Source organism: Mobula hypostoma, chromosome 23, assembly GCF_963921235.1.
Source record: "Mobula hypostoma chromosome 23, sMobHyp1.1, whole genome shotgun sequence".
NCBI lineage: Eukaryota > Metazoa > Chordata > Chondrichthyes > Myliobatiformes > Myliobatidae > Mobula > Mobula hypostoma.
The window spans coordinates 55741678-55760230 of NC_086119.1; the positions used below are offsets into that span (position 1 = coordinate 55741678).

At 41.8% G+C, this 18553-nt stretch overlaps 1 protein-coding gene across 2 annotated transcripts in view; it reads left to right on the forward strand.

Annotated features, from left to right (window-relative positions):
• Nucleotides 1-18553, forward strand: part of si:dkey-91m11.5 (PH_BCR_vertebrate and RhoGAP_Bcr domain-containing protein) — a 464892-nt gene that overhangs the window by 95975 nt on the left and 350364 nt on the right. The window contains exon 2 of one of the 2 annotated variants that reach the window (XM_063031657.1): nucleotides 3388-3572. In XM_063031657.1, coding sequence (XP_062887727.1) covers nucleotides 3388-3572 — 185 coding nt within the window. The remainder of the gene's footprint in view (nucleotides 1-3387; nucleotides 3573-18553) is intronic. The other variant, XM_063031659.1, reaches the window with a different exon arrangement.

Here is an 18553-nt window from a genome sequence, read left to right on the forward strand (position 1 = left end):
GTATATCACTGCACTCTTAGCAGGATTAAGTTCTATCTGCCATTGTTCTGCTCCTTTACTTACTAAAAAATAATTGAGCTTTCTTTCTCGCTTTCCACAACGTCATTTGTATACTTACAAATCATATAAGCTGACCTACGTGGGGGAAGCAACAGTGGCCGTTCCTCTGGCACTGAATCTGGCTCACAAGGATAGGAAACTGAAGAGGAAGGCAGCAGTAATAGGGAACTCTATAGTCATGGGGACAGATAGGCGATTCTGTGGACATAAAAAGGAAACACAGATGGTAGTTTGCTTCCCAGATGCCAGGGACCTTGCCGTTCCTGAACATGTCCACAATATCCTGAAAAGGGAGGGTGAGCAGCCAGAAGTCATGGTACATATTGGTACCAATGACATAGGTAGAAAAAGGGAGGAGTGCTGAAAAAAGAATACAGGGAGTTAGGTTGGAAGCTGAGAAGCAGGATGTCAGTGGAAGTAACCTCGTGGTTGTTGCCTATGCCACACGACAGTGAGGATAAGAGTAGAATGAAGTGGCAGACAAATGCGTGGCTGAAGAATTGGAGCAGGGGGCTGGGATTCTGATTTCTGGATAATTGGGTCCTCTTCAGGGTCGGGGAACTGTTCAAAAGGGACGGTTTGCACTTGAATCCGAGGGGGACCAATATTCTAGAGCTGTTGGGAATGGTTTAAACTAATATGGCAGAGGAATGGGAACCAGTATGATAGAGTTGAGGATCAGGCAGCAGGTTTACAAGTGGATGGTAGGTGTAACAGGAATGTAAGGAAGGACATGCCAATGATTGGGTACAAATGCAGACAGAGCAAAGAGTTAAATTGTACCACCGAAACAAAATTCAAAAAGATGAAGAATGCAGGACTGAAGGTGTTGCATTTAAATGTGCATAGGGTTCAGACTAAGGTGGGCGAACTCATGGCGCAATTAGGGATTACAGGTTTCCCCCCGCCATCCGAAGGTAGAGCGTTCCTGTGAAATGGTTCGTAAGCTGAAATGTCGTAAAGCGAAGAAGCAATTACCATTTATTTATATGGGAAAATTTTGTGAGCGTTCGCAGACCCAAAAATAACCTACCAAATCATGCCAAATAACACATAAAACCAAAAATAACAGTAACATATAGTAAAAGCAGGAATGATATGATGAATACACAGCCTATGTAAAGTAGAAATACTTTTCCACAATCATTACTGCACTGTTCTCCATAGCGGAAATCTCATGCAAGCGCCGTCGGCAGAAAATCTCACGCAAGCGCTGTTGGCAAAAACACAGTGCAATTGCTCTCCAGTAACCTTTAAGCTATGAAGCTGCCAAATCATACCAAATAACACGTAAAAATACCCAGCCGATATAAAGTAGATATAATGTATGTACAGTGTAGTATCACTTACCGCTTGCTGATTGCATCGCCTCTGACCTGAGCCGACAATTACATGTTGGGTAGCACCTAATTAATTAGCATGTTTATTTCGGCTTTTTTCTTAGAGATATGCTGTGTGCCTCCCGACTACTGCTGCATTCTCCACGAATCGGTATCTGTCCGTGGCCTTGGTGTTGGGGTGGTGGGACACTGGGGTGTCATCTTGTCGTCTGTTTCCATTAGGGCAGGCAGCTCGTCTTCTCCTATGACTGCCCACCTCGATGTCGAAGGTCGAGGTTCGTCGTCTGCTGTGGCTGATGTGGAAGGCTTGCTTGACTGCTGAGCCTCGCGCATTTTTCTATCATACAGTTCTTTGTAAGGACTCAAACCATCTTGCAAATGTCCCCTAAACCTACGTACCCTTTCAAAATTAAAGTTGTACTTTATCATTGCAGCGAAAATCTTACGCAGTTGCTTCACTTTCGCTACTGCATTCGGTTTCAATTGTTATCCTTTCCTCTTCCAATTGCATCAGCTCTTCATCTATCAGTTCTTGGTCATGGGATGCCAAAACCTCTTCAACATCATCTTCGTCAGCTTCCACAAGCCAAACTCATTTTGTCCTTACTTGTTCACCACGATCGAAATGCTTAATTATCTCTAGTTTTACGCTAAGTGTAACACCCTTATGAGCTCTTTCAGGCTTTTCTGATGCCTTAGAGCTCATCTTGCAAATGGCTGCTCACAGGCATGTGTTAAAGCAATGCCGTTCTGAACCCGGGGGAGAGCGGCTGCTCGGGGCGCACGCTGCCTTTTATCGCGCGCTGATTTTTTTTGCGCGCTGAATTTTTTAACACGCGCTGCTTTTTTTGGTAACAGTGAAAACACCTTCTGAAAGCGAAAACAGGGTACTAATGTAGGTCTTTCGTAACAGTGAGGTTTCGTAAAGCGAATGTTCGAAAAGCAAGAGATACCTGTAGTTGGTATGATGTCATCACATGATCCTTCTTCCAGCTGACTTCAGAGTCTCCCACAAACTTTAGCAAACTCTGGCAAATTCTAGCTGAGATTTCATGTGAGTTTTTACATCAGTGGCTTTCTCTTTGTCACTCTCCCATAAAGCTGTGATTGGTTAAGCACCCAGTCAATAACTGTTGTATGCGCAGTCCCTTGGTGGCCTCTCTCATTAGTCCCTTTCTTGCATGGTCACTCAGTTTTTGAGGACAACCTGCTCTAGACAGATTTACAGCTGTGCCATATTCTTTCCATTTCTTGATGATTGACTTAACTGTAATCCAAGGGATATTCAGTGACTTGGAATTTTTCTTGTATCCATCTCCTGACTTGTTCTTTTCAGTAACGTTTTTGCAGAGTTGTTTGGAATGTTCTTTTGTCCTTGTGGTGTAGTTTTTGCCAGGATACTGACTCACCAGTGGTTGGACTTTCCAGATACAAGTGGATTTTGACTTCAATCAATTGAAACACATTGACTGCATACGGTGATCTCCATTTAATTAATTATGTGACTTCTGAAACTAATTGGCTGCACCAGTGATGATTTGGTGTGTCATGTTAAAGGGGGTGAATACTTATATAATCAAAGATTTTGTGTTTTATATTTGTAATAAATTTAGATCATTTTGTAGAGAACTGTTTTCACTTTGAATCGAAAGAGTTTTTCTGTTGATCAGTGTAAAAAAACATTAAGTCCATTGTGATCACTATGATTCAATGTTGTAAAGCAATAAAACATGAAAACTTCTAAGTGGGGGTGAATAATTTTTATTGGTATTGTATATCCCTCCTGTCTTCAAAACATTTCTGAAAAACTTTGACATCAGTTTTCATGACCGAGAAGTACAGCAAAATTGTATCATGCTTAGTTGAGGAAAGTTATCTGTTCCAAAGTAGTTTGTATTGTGTTTAATAAGAGTCCAGTGTGTACTCTGAACTAAGTACTTCATTTATCATTGTAATAACATTTGTCTTTTTTTTCTTAATTATTTAGAAACACTGTACAACAACTTACCACCAACGTATTCATATGATGCAGATCGGGTTGAAGATCAAAGCAGGAACCGGGATACCATGCCCTACATTGATGACTCGCCTTCCTCGTCACCTCAGCTCAGTTCGAAAAGTAGAGGCAGCAGGGACACAGTATCATCTGGATCCCTGGAGTCAAGTAAATCAGTGAGTTTATCTATCGTGAATCAATAAATCTGCCATGTTAGACAGATACAAATGAAAGACCATAAGACATAGGAGCAGAATTAGTCCATTCAGCCCATCGAGTCTGCTCTGCCATTCTATCATGGCTGATCCTGGATCCCACTCAACCCCATACACCTGCCTTCTCGCCATATTCCCTAATGCCCCGACTGATCGGAAACGATCAACTTCCGCCTTAAATATATGCGCAGACTTGGCCTCCACTGCAGTTAGCGTCAGAGCATTCTGCAGATTTACCACTCTCTGGCTAGAAAAATTACCCCTCTGTTCTAAAACGTTGCCCCACAATTTTGAGGCTGTGTCCTCTTGTTCTGGATACCCCCACCATAGGAAACATCCTCTCCACATCCACCCTACCCAGTCCTTTCAACATACGGTAGGTTTCAATGAGATCCTCCTGCATTCTTCTAAATACCAGTGAGTACAGGCCTAAAGCTGCCAAATGCTCCACTTAGGTTAACGCTTCGTTCGTGAAATCATCCACGTGAACCTCCTTTGGACTCTCTCCAGAGCAAAGGATGTGAAGAAGCTATCTCTCATTGAAGTTTGTGAAATTATGCAGTTAAGATAAGTTGATAGGGTACAGCAGTTTACCAGGTACACTGCTCAGTAAAAGGGTTTTATTATCACCAATTAAAATTTCATTGGAACTGAATATTGTTATCAGGATTTTTAAAAAAGCTGTAATATTTGGAGCAACATTTCTGTGTGATGAAAGTAATTTTTTTGGATTCTTAACCTGCAAAAGAAAATGAGTTAGCTTCATATTGTCTTTAGTTCACAGGCAATACTTCAATGATTTTTGAACCCATTCAAAGATAGATCAGATGGGTTTTAAAATGTTTTATTTTGTCAAAAGGAAGTTAATTTTGTTAACAAATATGCATTATGGCTGTAGGCCTGAAATTGATTTAGCGGCTGAAAAAAATCTGCAGATATTTCAAATCTGTGTTAAATCTGCAAATATTGAAGTCAGACAGGTCACATTTGTGGAAGGGGAAACAGGGTTAATGTTTGAGCTTGAAAACAAAATCTTTCACAGAAGTACTACAAAACTGCAGTTGCTGGTGAACGCCGCAACTGCAGTTTTGTATGTTGCTTGAATTTCCAGCATCTGCAGAATTCCTGTTGTTTGCGTTTAAAAACAAAACTGCAGTGGTTGTTAGTACAAAGAAGGCATTGAGTTATGGTTCTCAGTGCATTCATTTATAACAATATCATTGAACGTAAAAGATCAAACTCTTCTCGAGAAAGAATAAACTCTCCTCAGGCTTCCAGCCGAGTACAGGTATCAATTATAACCAACATTTCGATAATCAACTCTACTGTCTTCTTCAGGGATGATGCCTGAAAGAGATCAGACTTAATTCTGGTGTATACTAGCGCTACATAAAAAGGTGCCTTTTGAACATCAGTGAACTCTGTGGTGTAGAGACATGTTGTCAGATTGTCGCTTGTCCACACAAAATAATGGATAACAAGGGAAATTTGTTCTGTCTATTTCAATCCCTTTGGTCCTCTGAGAAAAACCTTGGTCTAGTTCATGTGCAGTAAAAACAAGTGTGACAAATAAATTGAAATGATGGCAAGGTATTATAAATTCAAATGATGGCAAGACATCAACCTGAAAGTCATTCACCCTACAATATTCCCTGTAGACTCGTGAATGTATGGTCAGATATTGCTCCAACTCCATCTACAGGTTTGCATATGATACCACCATAGTGGCTGTATCTCAAATAACCATAAAACCATAAGGCATAGGAGCAGAATTAGGCCATTTGGCCCATCGAATCTGCTCTGCCCTTCAGTCATGACTGATCCTTTTTTCCCTTCTTCAGCCCCACTCCCTAGCCTTCTCTCCATAACCTTTGATGACATATCCAATCAAGAACTTATCAGTCTTAAGTACATCCAACAGCCTGGTCTCCACAGCTGGCTGTGGTAACACATTCCACAAATTCACCACCATCTCGCAAAAGAAATTTCAGCCCCTCTATCCTGAGGCTGTGCCCTCTTATTCTAGACTCCCCAACCATGAGAAACATCCTTTCCACATCTTCTCTGCCTAGGTCTTTCAACATTCGAAAGTTTCAATGAGATTCCCCGCTCGTCCTTCTAAATTCCAGTGAGTACATGCCCAGAGCCATCAGAGTTCCTCATATGAATACCCTGTCATTCCTGGAATCAACCTTGTGAACTTACTCTGAACCCCCTCCAATGCCGGAACATCTTTTCTCAGATAAGGAGCCCAGAACTGTTCACAAAATTCAAGGTGAGGCTTCACCAGTGCCTTATAAAGTCTCAGCATCACATCCCTGCTCTTGTATTCAAGACCTTTGGAAATGAATGCTAACATTGCATTTGCCATCCTCACCACCGACGCAACCTGCAAGCTAACCTTTAGGGTGTTCTGCACAAGGACTCCCAAGTCCTTCTGCATCTCAGTTTCCTAGATTTTTTCCCCCTTTAGAAAACAGTCTGCACATTTATTTCTACTACCGAAGTGCATGACCATGTATTTTCCAACATTGTATTTTATTTGCTACTTTCTTTACTATTCTCCTAAGCTGTCTAAGTACTTCTGCAGTCTTTCTGTTACGTCAACACTATTTGCCCTTCCACCAATCTTTATATCATCTGCAAACTTGGCAACAAAGCCATCTATTCTGTCATCTAAATAATTGATATGCAACATAAAAAGAAGTGTCCTCAGCACCAGCCCCTGCGGAACACCACCAGTCACTGGCAGCCAAGCAGAAAAGGATCCTTCTGTTCCCACTCGCTGCCTCCTACCAATCAGCCAATGCTCTAACCATGCAATTTACTTTTTTGTAATACCATGGGCTCTCAACTTGGTAAGCAGTCTTATGTGTGGCATCTTATCAAAGACCTTCTGAAAATCCAATTATATAACATCCACTACTACACCCCCTTTATCTATCCTACTTGTAATCTCCTCAAAGAATTCGAACATGTTCATCAGGCTAGATTTTCCCTGAAGGAAACCATGCCGAATTTCTCCTATCTTGACCTGAGTCACCAAGTACTCCATAACCTCATCCTTAACAATTGACTCCAACATCTTCCCAACCACTGAAGTCAGGCTAACTAATCTATATTTCCTTTCTGTTGCCTCCCTCTTTTCTTAAAGAATGGAGTGACATTTGCAATTTTCTATTCCTCCAGAACCATGCCAGAGTCCAGTGATTCTTGAAAGATCATTACTAATGCCTCCACAGTCTCTACCGTTACCTCTTTCAGAACCCTAGGGTGTAGTTCATCTGGTCTGGGTGACTTGTGTAGTCTTGGGTCTTTCAGCTTTTTGAGCACCTTCTCCCTGCATTCACTTCTCTTCCTGCACACTGCTAATGTGACTATGCAAAATACTCATTAGTTCATTTGCCATCTCCCTGTCCCCATTATTATTTCTCTGGCTTCGTTTTCTAGTGGTCCTATATCTACTCTCATCTGTCTTTTATTTTTTACATACTTAAAAAAAAGCTTTGTTTATCCACCTGTAGCCCCCCCCCCCCCCCCCGGTAAGCCTCAGGCTCGCTCAATTAACTGTCGTCTAGGGAAAGCAGCCCTCGGCCCCGCCAAACTGGGTAATTAAGTTTGTGTGGATGCTGTGTGATTGTACCCCACCCCGCCAAATAACAGACAAAACACCATAGATGACTAATTGATTACAATTTATAGATATTACTGGAACTATATAATTAATAGAGATAAAATATAAAAGGCGCCGAACTTATCAAAGTTCAATCTCTTCGTGCACAAACAGTTGGAGCTGTAGTAGCGATCCTCTCTCCCCCATTTGAGCCCCTCTGACCACCTCGACCTGCTGCCTGGGACCAGCCATGGTGGTCGACCGGACGACCCACACAAGTCTGTCTTCGTTTTCCCTCCTCTCCGAAGACCCTGGACCTCAGACTTCGGCTCGGGCCCACCCCGTCGGCCCGCTCACAGCATCCCGTCTGCATTCTCTGTCTCCATCGCGCCTTACCCCCAAAAACCTGCGCATCATAATAGCTTACAGACACACTAGAAAGAATAACATCTATCACAATTGATTCGTTGGCTCTCTTATCAATAATATAACCCAAACAAGCTGCTAGCGAGAGAACTTTCTCAGCAGTTAACATAACAAAGAAGCCATTTTAATTAGCCTACGCAGTAACATAAAAGAAGAAACACGTACACTCTCCCCCCACCAAATAAAGTCATGTCCTCATGACTTCTAAATAACTTGTCAACCATTCCTACAGACACAAAAACCCAATCCAGGTACAAAATGTGACATTGCTCCCCAAACGGTGGACCTTACGCCCAGTCCCGTGGGCACTACATAGGCCAACCTATCTGGGAGTTTCCTAATCCTCCAAGACCTCCATACCCCCTCACCTAAACCCTTAAGGCTCGGACACTACGGGGGATACCTCAGGTCTGCTTGCCAACTCCTCTCTCAATCTCTCACTCAGGCCTCCACTGCAACTTGGAGCCCCCTGTCCCGTGTCCGGGGCCCCGCTTCTTTTCCTTCCGGGTCCTGCTGTAACCCAGGCTGCCCACAGCTAGCCCTCCCCACTACTCCTGACTCAGTGGGGGAAGGGCCAAAAGTCTCTTCCTCAATCAAGGGGAAGTTCCACACTTCCAGCACATCATCCTTCGAATCCATATTCTTCCTCATTTCCTCGATCGGTAGCTGCTGTTTGATTTTCTCCAAACTGAAGCACTTAGCCTGGACTGCTTCTGCAGCCTCTTCAGCCTCCTGTAATGGAGACGATAGCTTCCTCTTGGACTCCTCCAACTCTCGCCCCAGTCTCAGTGGTTCTGACTCACGCTTCTTGGCCATCTCAGTTGGGGGCGCAATCACACCACCAGCTTTTTCTACTTCATTTAAACTGTCGATCTTCAGGTTCCCTTCAAGCGTCCGCTTCCCTTTTCCGAGATCTGTCCTCAATTGCTTCACCTCCTCAGAAGTGTAGTCAAACTCCCCCCCTCCAGGCTCTCGGTCTTCTGTTGGCCTTAGTCAGACAGCTTCCTTGGTCTTCCCCAACTTGTAAGTCTTCCAGTCTTTTCTGGATTAATTCATCAGTAAGTGGCCGCAGTTTCTGCTTGAAATTCCGGTTCTCCGTCTCCACGTTGACGAGTGTGGACTCTAAGACTTCCAAGTTTGTTCCAAAAGTGCGGCACTCAGTCTCCAGCCTGCATGTCTGAGTGCTCAGTTCAGTGGTGCAGATCCTCTCTCTCCCCAGTGTCTCATTCCGATTGACGACCTGGGTTTCCATCCCCTGGTCCACCACCATCTGTTCCAACACCAGGAAGTTCAACTGGCATGTCGGGTCATTTTCCTCCGATTGCATCAAACTCTGCTGGCCAAAAACTACTCCACGTTTTACATTTCACTTCTGTCGCTTTTCCCCGAAATGCCTCTTTCTCCAGACCTGGCACTCATCCAAAGAAAGTTTTAATTCTTTAACTCTTTGTCGCCCGGGCTTCGCCACTCGCCTTGCATCATAGTTCCCCAAGGTGAATCCAAACTCCAGGCAGTCATCCACATATGCCAAAACTCTGCATCCCCCATGGTCTTCCTCATGGGCCGCGGGAAGGTTGCAGGGGCTCTGCATATGCAGTTCCTTTATGTGGGGGAGGGTGGGGAGGGATGTCCCGTATCAGATTGATTGTGAGTATGTGGTAAGTGCTCATGTGGTTGTTTAATTGTGTGGTGTGTGGCTTGGGCCTCCTTCTCGGGATCAGCTCTCACCTGTCCGCTGTCGATGATATGACCTAGGAAGCTGATCAAGGGGACGTGGAATTCGCACGTCTCCACCTTTAGGAATAATTTATTCTCCTGCAGCCTCTGCAGGACTTGGCGGACATGATGAACATGTTGCTGGGGATTGCTGGAAAAGATTAGGATGTCATCCAGATAGACAAACACAAAGCGGTTAATAAAATCCCTGAGTACATCATTAATCAAGGCTTGAAAATCTGCGGGGGCATTGGTGAGGCCAAAAGGCATAACCAAGTACTTGAGATGGCCTAAAGGGGTATTGAGTGCTGTCTTCCACTCGTCCCCCTCCCTTATTTGGACCAGATGGTAGGCACTTCGTAGGTTCAACTTCGAGAAGATGGTGGCTCCGTGAAGTGGTTCAACGCAGAACTTATCAGAGGCAGTGGGTACTTGTTCTTTATGGTTACATGACTTAGGCCTCGGTAGTCGATGAAGGGACGTAGGGAACCATCCTTCTTCCCCACGAAGAAGAACCCTGTGCCCACAGGGAGGATGAGGGTCGGATGATGCTTGCCGCGAGAGATTCACTGATGTAACCCTCCATTGCTTCCCTCTCTGGCCGGGACAAGTTATACAGCCGACTGGTGGGTAGAGGAGCTCCGGGGAGAAGATCAATAGCACCATCATATGGTCGGTGTGGAGGCAGGGAAAGGGCGCGTTGTTTACTAAACACTTGTCCCAGGTCATGGTACTCCGCTGGAACCCTGGACAAGTCAGGGGGTTCAACAGCAGGTGAGGTCGTGGTGGTTTTTACAGGGGAAAGGCCCGACTGTAGACAAGTGGCGTGACAAAACGGACTCCAGCTGGCTATCTTCCCGGTGGACCAATCAATGTAAGGGTTATGGCAGCTTAACCAGGGGTACCCAAGAACTATTGGAGCTTGAGGAGAGGAGATTAAGTTGTACCTGTTCCCGATGGTTCCCAGAGAGAATCAAAGACAGTGGTGGGGTACAGTGAGTGACTCGGGCCAGAAGTCTTCCGTCCAGTGCCCGGACTTCCAGAGGGATACTCAACGGCTCCCGAGGAATTCTGGCCTGGGAAGCTATGTTTTCATCCAACAGATTCCCTTCAGCACCGGAGTCTGTCAAGGCAGACAAGGACAGGGACTGTTGGTTGTAGCTTACAGTGGCTTGGATTTGCATCCGGGATTGGGGGACAGAAGGGAATGTGGTCTGACTCACCAGGATCCCCCTTTCTGCTGGTGAGCCCTCCCTTTTGGCCCAAGGGAACAGGTAGCACGAAAATGGCCGACTGACCGCAATATAAACAATCCCCTGCTCTGAATCTCCGGAGTCGCTTTGTGGGAGAAAGACGACTCCGTCCCAGCTGCATTAGTTCCTATCCCGGGATGGTGGAAACGGCCGGGCCGGGTTCTATTCTAGGAGCGGGAGAAGGAGGAGAGAGGATAGGGCTGGGGGTAGATGGTAAAGCGTGCCATGGGGTGGCCAAAGGTGTTGGACGACCGGTTCTCTCCCTCTGACATTCTCGGAGTCGGTTGTCCAGCCTGGTAGCTAGGGAGATCAATGAATCCAGGCTGTTAGTGTCATCCCTAGCCGCCAACTCGTCCTTTACCCTGTCACAGAGGCCTTGCCAGAATTCCTCCTGGAGTGCCTCATCATTCCAGCCCGAGTCGGCCGCTAGCGTCCGGAACTCCACGGAATATTCTGCAACACTGCGTGAGCCTTGATGGAGGGTGAGTAGCCGCTTAGTGGCATCTTTACTGCAGACGGGATGGTCAAATACCTTCCTTATTTCTGAGATGAAGGTGGGGAAGGAAGAGCAGGTCTCTGGCTGATTATCCCAAATCGCAGTTGGAAATCTAATGGCTGAAATTAGGGCATAATCAGGGAGAAAGGGCGTAAAAGGGGAACAGCCAAACAGAACCATGACAGTGAAACCAAATGCATACTGGAAGAACAACACTTCATTTCCAACTTGTGTAGCCTATTGTGTGAAAATTCTATTTTACAAATTCAAGTAATTCAGATCTTCTGTATTCCTTTTCTACTAACACCCATTCACCCAGGTTTCCTTTCCCTTCGTTTCTTTGTTACTCTTCACCGCCTAGTTTAATCTGCCCATCACCTACATAACTATCCAACTGAGTTTCTTCTCCCTTAGTTCATTTTTCCTATTACCTGCTACCATCTACGAATCATCCTTCTCTGATCTGATTCCACCTATCACCTAAAAGCCTCTTTGCCTACCCTCTCCCAATTGGCTGCATCCACCCATCACATCTCACCAGTCCCACACCTCCCATTGTGTTACATCGATCACCTATCACTGTGCCTCTCACTTTTACATATGATATCTTCCGTCTGAACTCTCAGTCCTAAAACAAGTTGATTGTCTGCCTCCATAGATGTTGCCTGACTTGCTGAGTTCTTCCAGCAGTTTTTTTTTGCTCCAGATTCTAGCATCTGCAGTCTCTTGTGACTGTGGCTCCTTTAAAATCGAGTACTTTAATCTTCTAGTCTTTTTCCTCCCCTTTGTGTTGACTCAACCATGAGGCCACAAGCTTTCCTGTTACTGCTTTGCTGGAAGCCCCTTTTCCCTAATGGTATCTACCATGATCTATCTGGTTACACTACCAGCCTGTACCTACTGCTCATCCACCACCTTTTCTGCCTCTGCAGTCTCTGCCTCTCTCCTTCAGGTGCGGGAGGCAGGCATACTGTCCACAGTCCAAGACCGGAAAGCTCAGTAATGTTTCAATGTACAATACAGTCAATTAGGAGCTTCACCTGTACACACTTCCTGCTTACAGTGGATGTATCCCTGATTTTGTCATATATTGCAGGAGGAGCATTCCACAGGTATGAGTTCTCCTGCCATACCCTTGTGGTCAGCACTTAGTTAGTCCCCTTTTGTTTGAAATACTGGTTATGTTAGGAACCACCTTCTACTTTAAACTCTAGCTATCACAATCTAAAGTTCCTAACACGGTTAAAGTAAGGTAGAAAATGCCCATCTGGTTGACCCCTCACCAATGCCCCTTTGCTTAGCAACGTCGTTCCTTTAGCAACGCGTGCTCTGCATTCCAGGATTCACTGTACAAAATCATTTTGTGGCATCTGTACTTGCTTTTTTGTGAGCCTGAGCAATAATCAGGTGGCATTACTCCTGAGTTCATATAAACTGTCCATTCATCTTCATTAATACATGGTTAGCAGGAGCATCTGGATAGCATTTAGGTGCCTTGATGGATTGCTCCCTCTCAAAGCAGAAATGCTATCAAAGGTCGTGCCTAGTAATAAGCAAATGAAAAAACAAGGACTTTCTCAAACAAGAGAAATTCTGCAGATGCTGGAAATCCAAGCAACACACACACAAAATGCTGGAGGAACTCAGCAGGCCAGGCATCATACATGAAAAAGAGTACAGTTGACTCTTCAGGCCGAGACCCTTCAGCAGGACTGGAGAGAAAAAGATGAGGAGTAGATTGAAAAGGTGGGGAGGAAGGGAGAAAGAAACACAAAGTGATAGGTGAAGCCAGGAAGGGGAGGGATGAAGTAAAAAGCTGGGAAGTTGATTGGTGAAAGAGATACAGGGCTGGAGAAGGAGGAGTCTGACAGAAGAGGACAGAAGGCCATGGAAGAAAGAAAAGCGGGGAGGGGAACCAGAGGGAGGTGATGGGCGCGTAAGGAGGAAAGGTGAGGACTTTCCGGCAGGGGACCCTTGGAGTGAGCTGTACTTTGGTGCCACTCCATACCCTTTACTTTTTTACATGTAACCACTCTTACTTACTTCACCTACACTAAACGATTTATATTACAATTATATCATTGAACTATGACTTTTACTTACTGAAAATGAATGCCAGAGCACGAGAAGTTAAAGAAGGGAAAGGTCCCGGCGGGAACGGAAAAAAAAATGGTGATCCTGGAACATCGAAGGAAGCTCCGATAACTCTGGAACTAATGAAGAAACTTCTAGATGAAACAGTTAATCAAAGACTTACCGCAATTGAAAGAGTGTTGAAGTCGATGCAAGAAGATTCAAGATCATTCAGACGTGAAATCGATCAACAACAAATTAGAATCTCGGAACTAGATGAAGATGGCTGCAAAAGAGATCAAAAAATTGAAGCTCTTGAAAAAAGTTTAACTTCGGTAACTCAGCAGCTGGAACGTTATCAAGTTAAGGCTATTGATCTTGAAAATCGCTCTCGACGACAGAATTTGCGAATAATCGGTTTTCCTGAAGATGTTGAGAAGGGAGATCCTACCAAATATTTCTCTAAATTGCTAATGGATGTGTTCGATCCCAGTATATTGGAGGAGCCCCCAGTATTAGATTGTGCGCACCGTACTTTTGGTTTTAATCCGAAGAAATTGGCCAGACCGAGACCAATCATCATTCGGTTTCATTATGTCCATGACAAGGAACGAATTATTCAAGCTGCTCGGAAGAAAGGTATGATCCAATTTCAAGAATTCAAGTTTAGGATTGTCGGAGACTACAACCAAGACATACTGAAAAAACGGATGGCTTTTAAACCACAGATGGCAGAACTTTATCGTCGGGGCTATAAAATAGCGTTACTGTTTCCAGCCTGTCTGAGAGTGGTTATGCAGGACAACTTGCGTAGCCTGTTTAAAAGTCTGATGGAAGCCCAAAGTTTTCTTGACAATCTGCCTCCCTCTGCGGAGGATTAATTAATGTATCTTTTTTCCCTCTCTCGTCTTTGATTTGTATAGTTCGAGGGTTTTTCCCTTGATCTTGCAGTGTAGGTACGCTTTATACTGTTAAATGATATTATGCTTTTCTGTTAGTGATCTTGTATATCTTAATTTTTTTTTTGAAAGTTATTTAGTTACAATTTAAATGCTTGTTTTCTTTCTGAAATGTTACTGGAGTATTATATTTTAAGATGGTGGATTGTTTTCTTCTTCTCAGAATCCTTTCTGTTTCTAACGTCACTTCCGATCATTTATATATGAAAAATTAATATAGTAATCTGTTCTGACGTTTGATGTTCTTTGAAATATGAGTAAGAAGGAACTATTCGATGCTTGTAATCATTGTAAGCTTTTTCTTACCGTTATAGTTACTTTTTTAAAACATTTTTTCGAATATAGGTGGTATTTCTTTTGATAAACATATTTCTTTTGGGTTGCCTTCTGGAAAGATGGGGTTAGGATTAGCTTTAGATTTAGCATTGGCCACTTTCTGGCCTTTTTCTGGGTTTTTGTGGGAGGAGGGTGGTATTCTTGTTCTTATTTTTAATTCATTTTTGCTTTTTAAATGGGCTGACCTGAAACTACCAAAATGTCCGAAATGTCGTAACTTCCAGTTCCTCTTTGGACCTTTTCCCCTCTTCCGGGGTCATGAGTCTGTACTCTGGTTAACCCTTTACATACTTTATGCTCAAGCTTATTACCATAGAAACCATAGAAGAACTACAGCACAGAAACAGGCCTTTTGGCCCTTCTTGGCTGTGCCGAACCATTTTCTGCCTAGTCCTACTGACCTGCACATGGACCATATCCCTCCATACACCTCCCATCCATGTATCTGTCCAATTTATTCTTAAATGTTAAAACAGAACCCACATTTACCACTTCGTCTGGCAGCTCATTCCACACTCCCACCACTCTCTGTGTGAAGAAGCCCCCCCCAATGTTCCCTTTAAACTTTTCCCCCCTCACCCTTAACCCATGTCCTCTGGTTTTTTTCTCCCCTTGCCTCAGTGGAAAAAGCCTGCTTGCATTCACTCTATCTATACCCATCATAATTTTATATACCTCTATCAAATCTCCCCTCATTCTACGATGGATAAGATTATTAATTTGGTTTCTTGGAATACAAATGGTTTAAACCACCCGATTAAACAGAAGAACATTTTTTAAGTATTCCATAGGATGACTGCTCATTTTATTTTTGTACAAGAAACTCATGTCCGGAAAGAGGATAATCAGCGTTTTTTTAGATTCTGTAAGGCTGAACAATACCACTCGAATTCACAGGCTAAAGTAAAAGGTGTTTCTATTTTTATAGATCCGTCAATTTCATTTCTGCACTATGAGATGATTTCAGATCCGAATGGCAGATTTTTGTTAATTGCTGTTTTGTTGTTTAACAAAAAAGTTGTTATGCTTAATGTTTATGCTACAAATGTTGACTGTCCTGATTTTTTTTAAGAATCTCTTCACATCTCTTCCTGACTTAAATGACTATATATTGATTATGGGTGGAGATTTCAATTGTTGTTTAAATCCTTTGATGGATAGATCCAAGTCCAATGAAGTACTTCTGAACAAATCGGCCACCCTTATTAACTCTTTTATGACCAAGTCTGGAATCTCAGAAATTTGGAGATTTTTACATCCAAACGAGAAAGAGTTCTCATTTTTTTCGTATTTATATCAGCACTATTCAAGAATTGACTTTTTTTATTGACTCCCGACTAATTCCTCTTGTTACTGGTTGTGAATATGATTGTATTGCTGTTTCTGACTATGCATCGTTGAAATTATTTATTAACTTAAGGGATACATTTACTAATTCTAGACAATGGCGATTTAATACCACTTTGCTTCAAGACTCGGATTTTGTCAGGTTTATTGAGGAACAGATTGATTTTTTCTTTACAATGAATTCTACAGAGGATATTTCCAGTGGGACATTATGGATACTTTTAAAGCATATATTCGTGGACAAATTATTTCATATACTGCTGGATTAAAAAAGCGAACTACCAATGAAATACTGGTTGACAAAATTTAAGAAATTGACAAGAAATATTCTATAGCCCCTAATTAGGAACTTTAAACAGAGAGTTGAACTTCAAATGGAACATAATCTCTTATCATCTTCGATTGAAAGTCAGTTAATCAAAACTAAGAATCAGTTCTATACACATGGTGATAAAACTGGGAAACTATCGACTAATCAATTGAAATCGGCCTCGGTTAAACGACAGATTCTTAAGATTCGTAAACAAGATGGCACTTTGACAGTTGACCATGACGAGATTAATAAACCCTTTCAAGAATTTTATACCTCCTTATATCAATCAGAATTTCCTGATGACTCCACTATAATGCATGAATTTTTAAAGAAATTGAATTTTCCAAAATTATCATTAGTGAACGCTCAAAACTAGATGTACCTATTACAGTAGAGGAAATAAAGAATGCTATTTTTTCGATGAACTCAGGTGAAGCACCTGGCCCAGATGGATATACAGTAGAATGTTTTAAATTTTTCTTTACTACATTGACTCCTTGGCTATGTAGAGTCTTTAGGGATGCAGTATCTATAGGTAAATTACCACAATCTTTTTATCGAGCTTCTATTTCCCTAATTCTCAAAAAAGATAAGGTTTCTACTGAATGTGCATCTTATAGGCCTATATCCTTGCTGAATGTGGATTCTAAGATTTTTTCTAAAATATTGGCAATGAGATTGGAGAATGTATTACCTCAAATTATTTCTGCTGATCAGACTGGATTTATTAAAAATTGTTACTCTTCTTTTAATGTTAGGAGATTAATGAATATTGTTTATATGCCTTCACCCAGAATTCCAGAATGTCTTATTTCATTGGACGCTGAGAAAGCTTTTGACAGAGTTGAATGAACATATTTATTTAACACCCTTGAGAAATTTAATTTTAGTTCGATATTTATATCTTGGATTAAACTGATATATCTCACCCCTTTGGCTTCGGTATTTACTAATAATCAAAGATCCCCTCTTTTTCATCTATTCCGTGGTACTAGGCAGGGTTGTCCTCTTAGTCCACTACTATTCGATTTTGCTTTGGAACCGCTAGCTGTTGCTATTCGTGACTCCCCTAATATATTTGGTATTACCTGTGGAAATGAGACTCATAAATTATCACTATATGCAGATGATCTACTATTATATATTTCTAACCCAGGAAAATCTATTCTGGCAGTATTAATTTTGCTTGATCAGTTTAGTAGTTTCTCTGGTTATAAACTGAACCTAGGTAAGAGTGAACTTTTTCCATTAAATATGCAGGTTCCCATTTATAGAAATTCTCCATTTAGAGTGACTATTGACTATTTTACTTATCTAGGAGTTAAAATTACTAAGACACATAAGGATCTATTCAATTTCAACCTTTTACAGTTAATTAATCAGGTTAAACAACTGATTACTAAGTGGTCCCCATTGTCTCTATCACTGATTGGCCGAAATTTTTACCTAAATTTACCTAAATTTTTATATTTATTTCAAACAATACCAATTTTTATTCCTAAATCCTTTTTTGATACTATTGATTCTAAAATTTCCTCTTATATATGGCAAAACAAAAATCCCAGATTAAGTAAAAAATACTTACAGAAATCCAAGAAAGATGGTGGTTTGGCATTCCCTAACCTAAGATTTTATTATTGGGCAATTAATATTTGGTATTTAATATTTTGGATGCAAGATTGGAATATAACTCTAAGCCCACATTGGGTAAACCTTGAAGGCCACTCTGTACAGGGGTTTTCTTTAGCTTTCCATTTTAGGAACTTCACTTCCGTTTGTACTATCTAAATTGAATAAACAAATGTTTAACCCTATAGTTAAACATACATTGCGAATGTGGTTTCAATTTCGTAAATTTTTTGGCCTGAATGAATTTATGTTATCAAGTCCTATTATATCTAATTGCTTTTTTCAACCCTTGGTTATGGACCAAGCCTTTTTGATATGGAAAACGAAAGATATAATATGTTTTCGTGACTTATTTCTGGATAACTGTTTTATGTCTTTTGAGCAGTTATCTCAGAACTTTGATTTGCCTAGATCCCATTTTTTTTAGATACTTAAAAATAAGAAATTTTTTAAATACTATGTTGCCTACCTTTCCGACTTTATATCCTGTTGATATTATTGATAAAATTTTAGGTTTAAATCCTTTTCAGAAGGGATTAATAGCAATTATCTATGATATAATTATGAAATTACAGCCAGGTATATCTGATAAAATTAAAAATGAATGGGAAAGGGAACTTCAACTTTGCCTACCTATAGAGAAATGGGATAAATTTTTTCAATTAGTACTACTTCTATATGTGCTAAACATACATTAATACAGTTTAAAGTAGTGCATAGAGCCCATATGTCCAAAGATAAATTAGCCCATTTTTATTCCCATATAAACCCTATTTGTGAT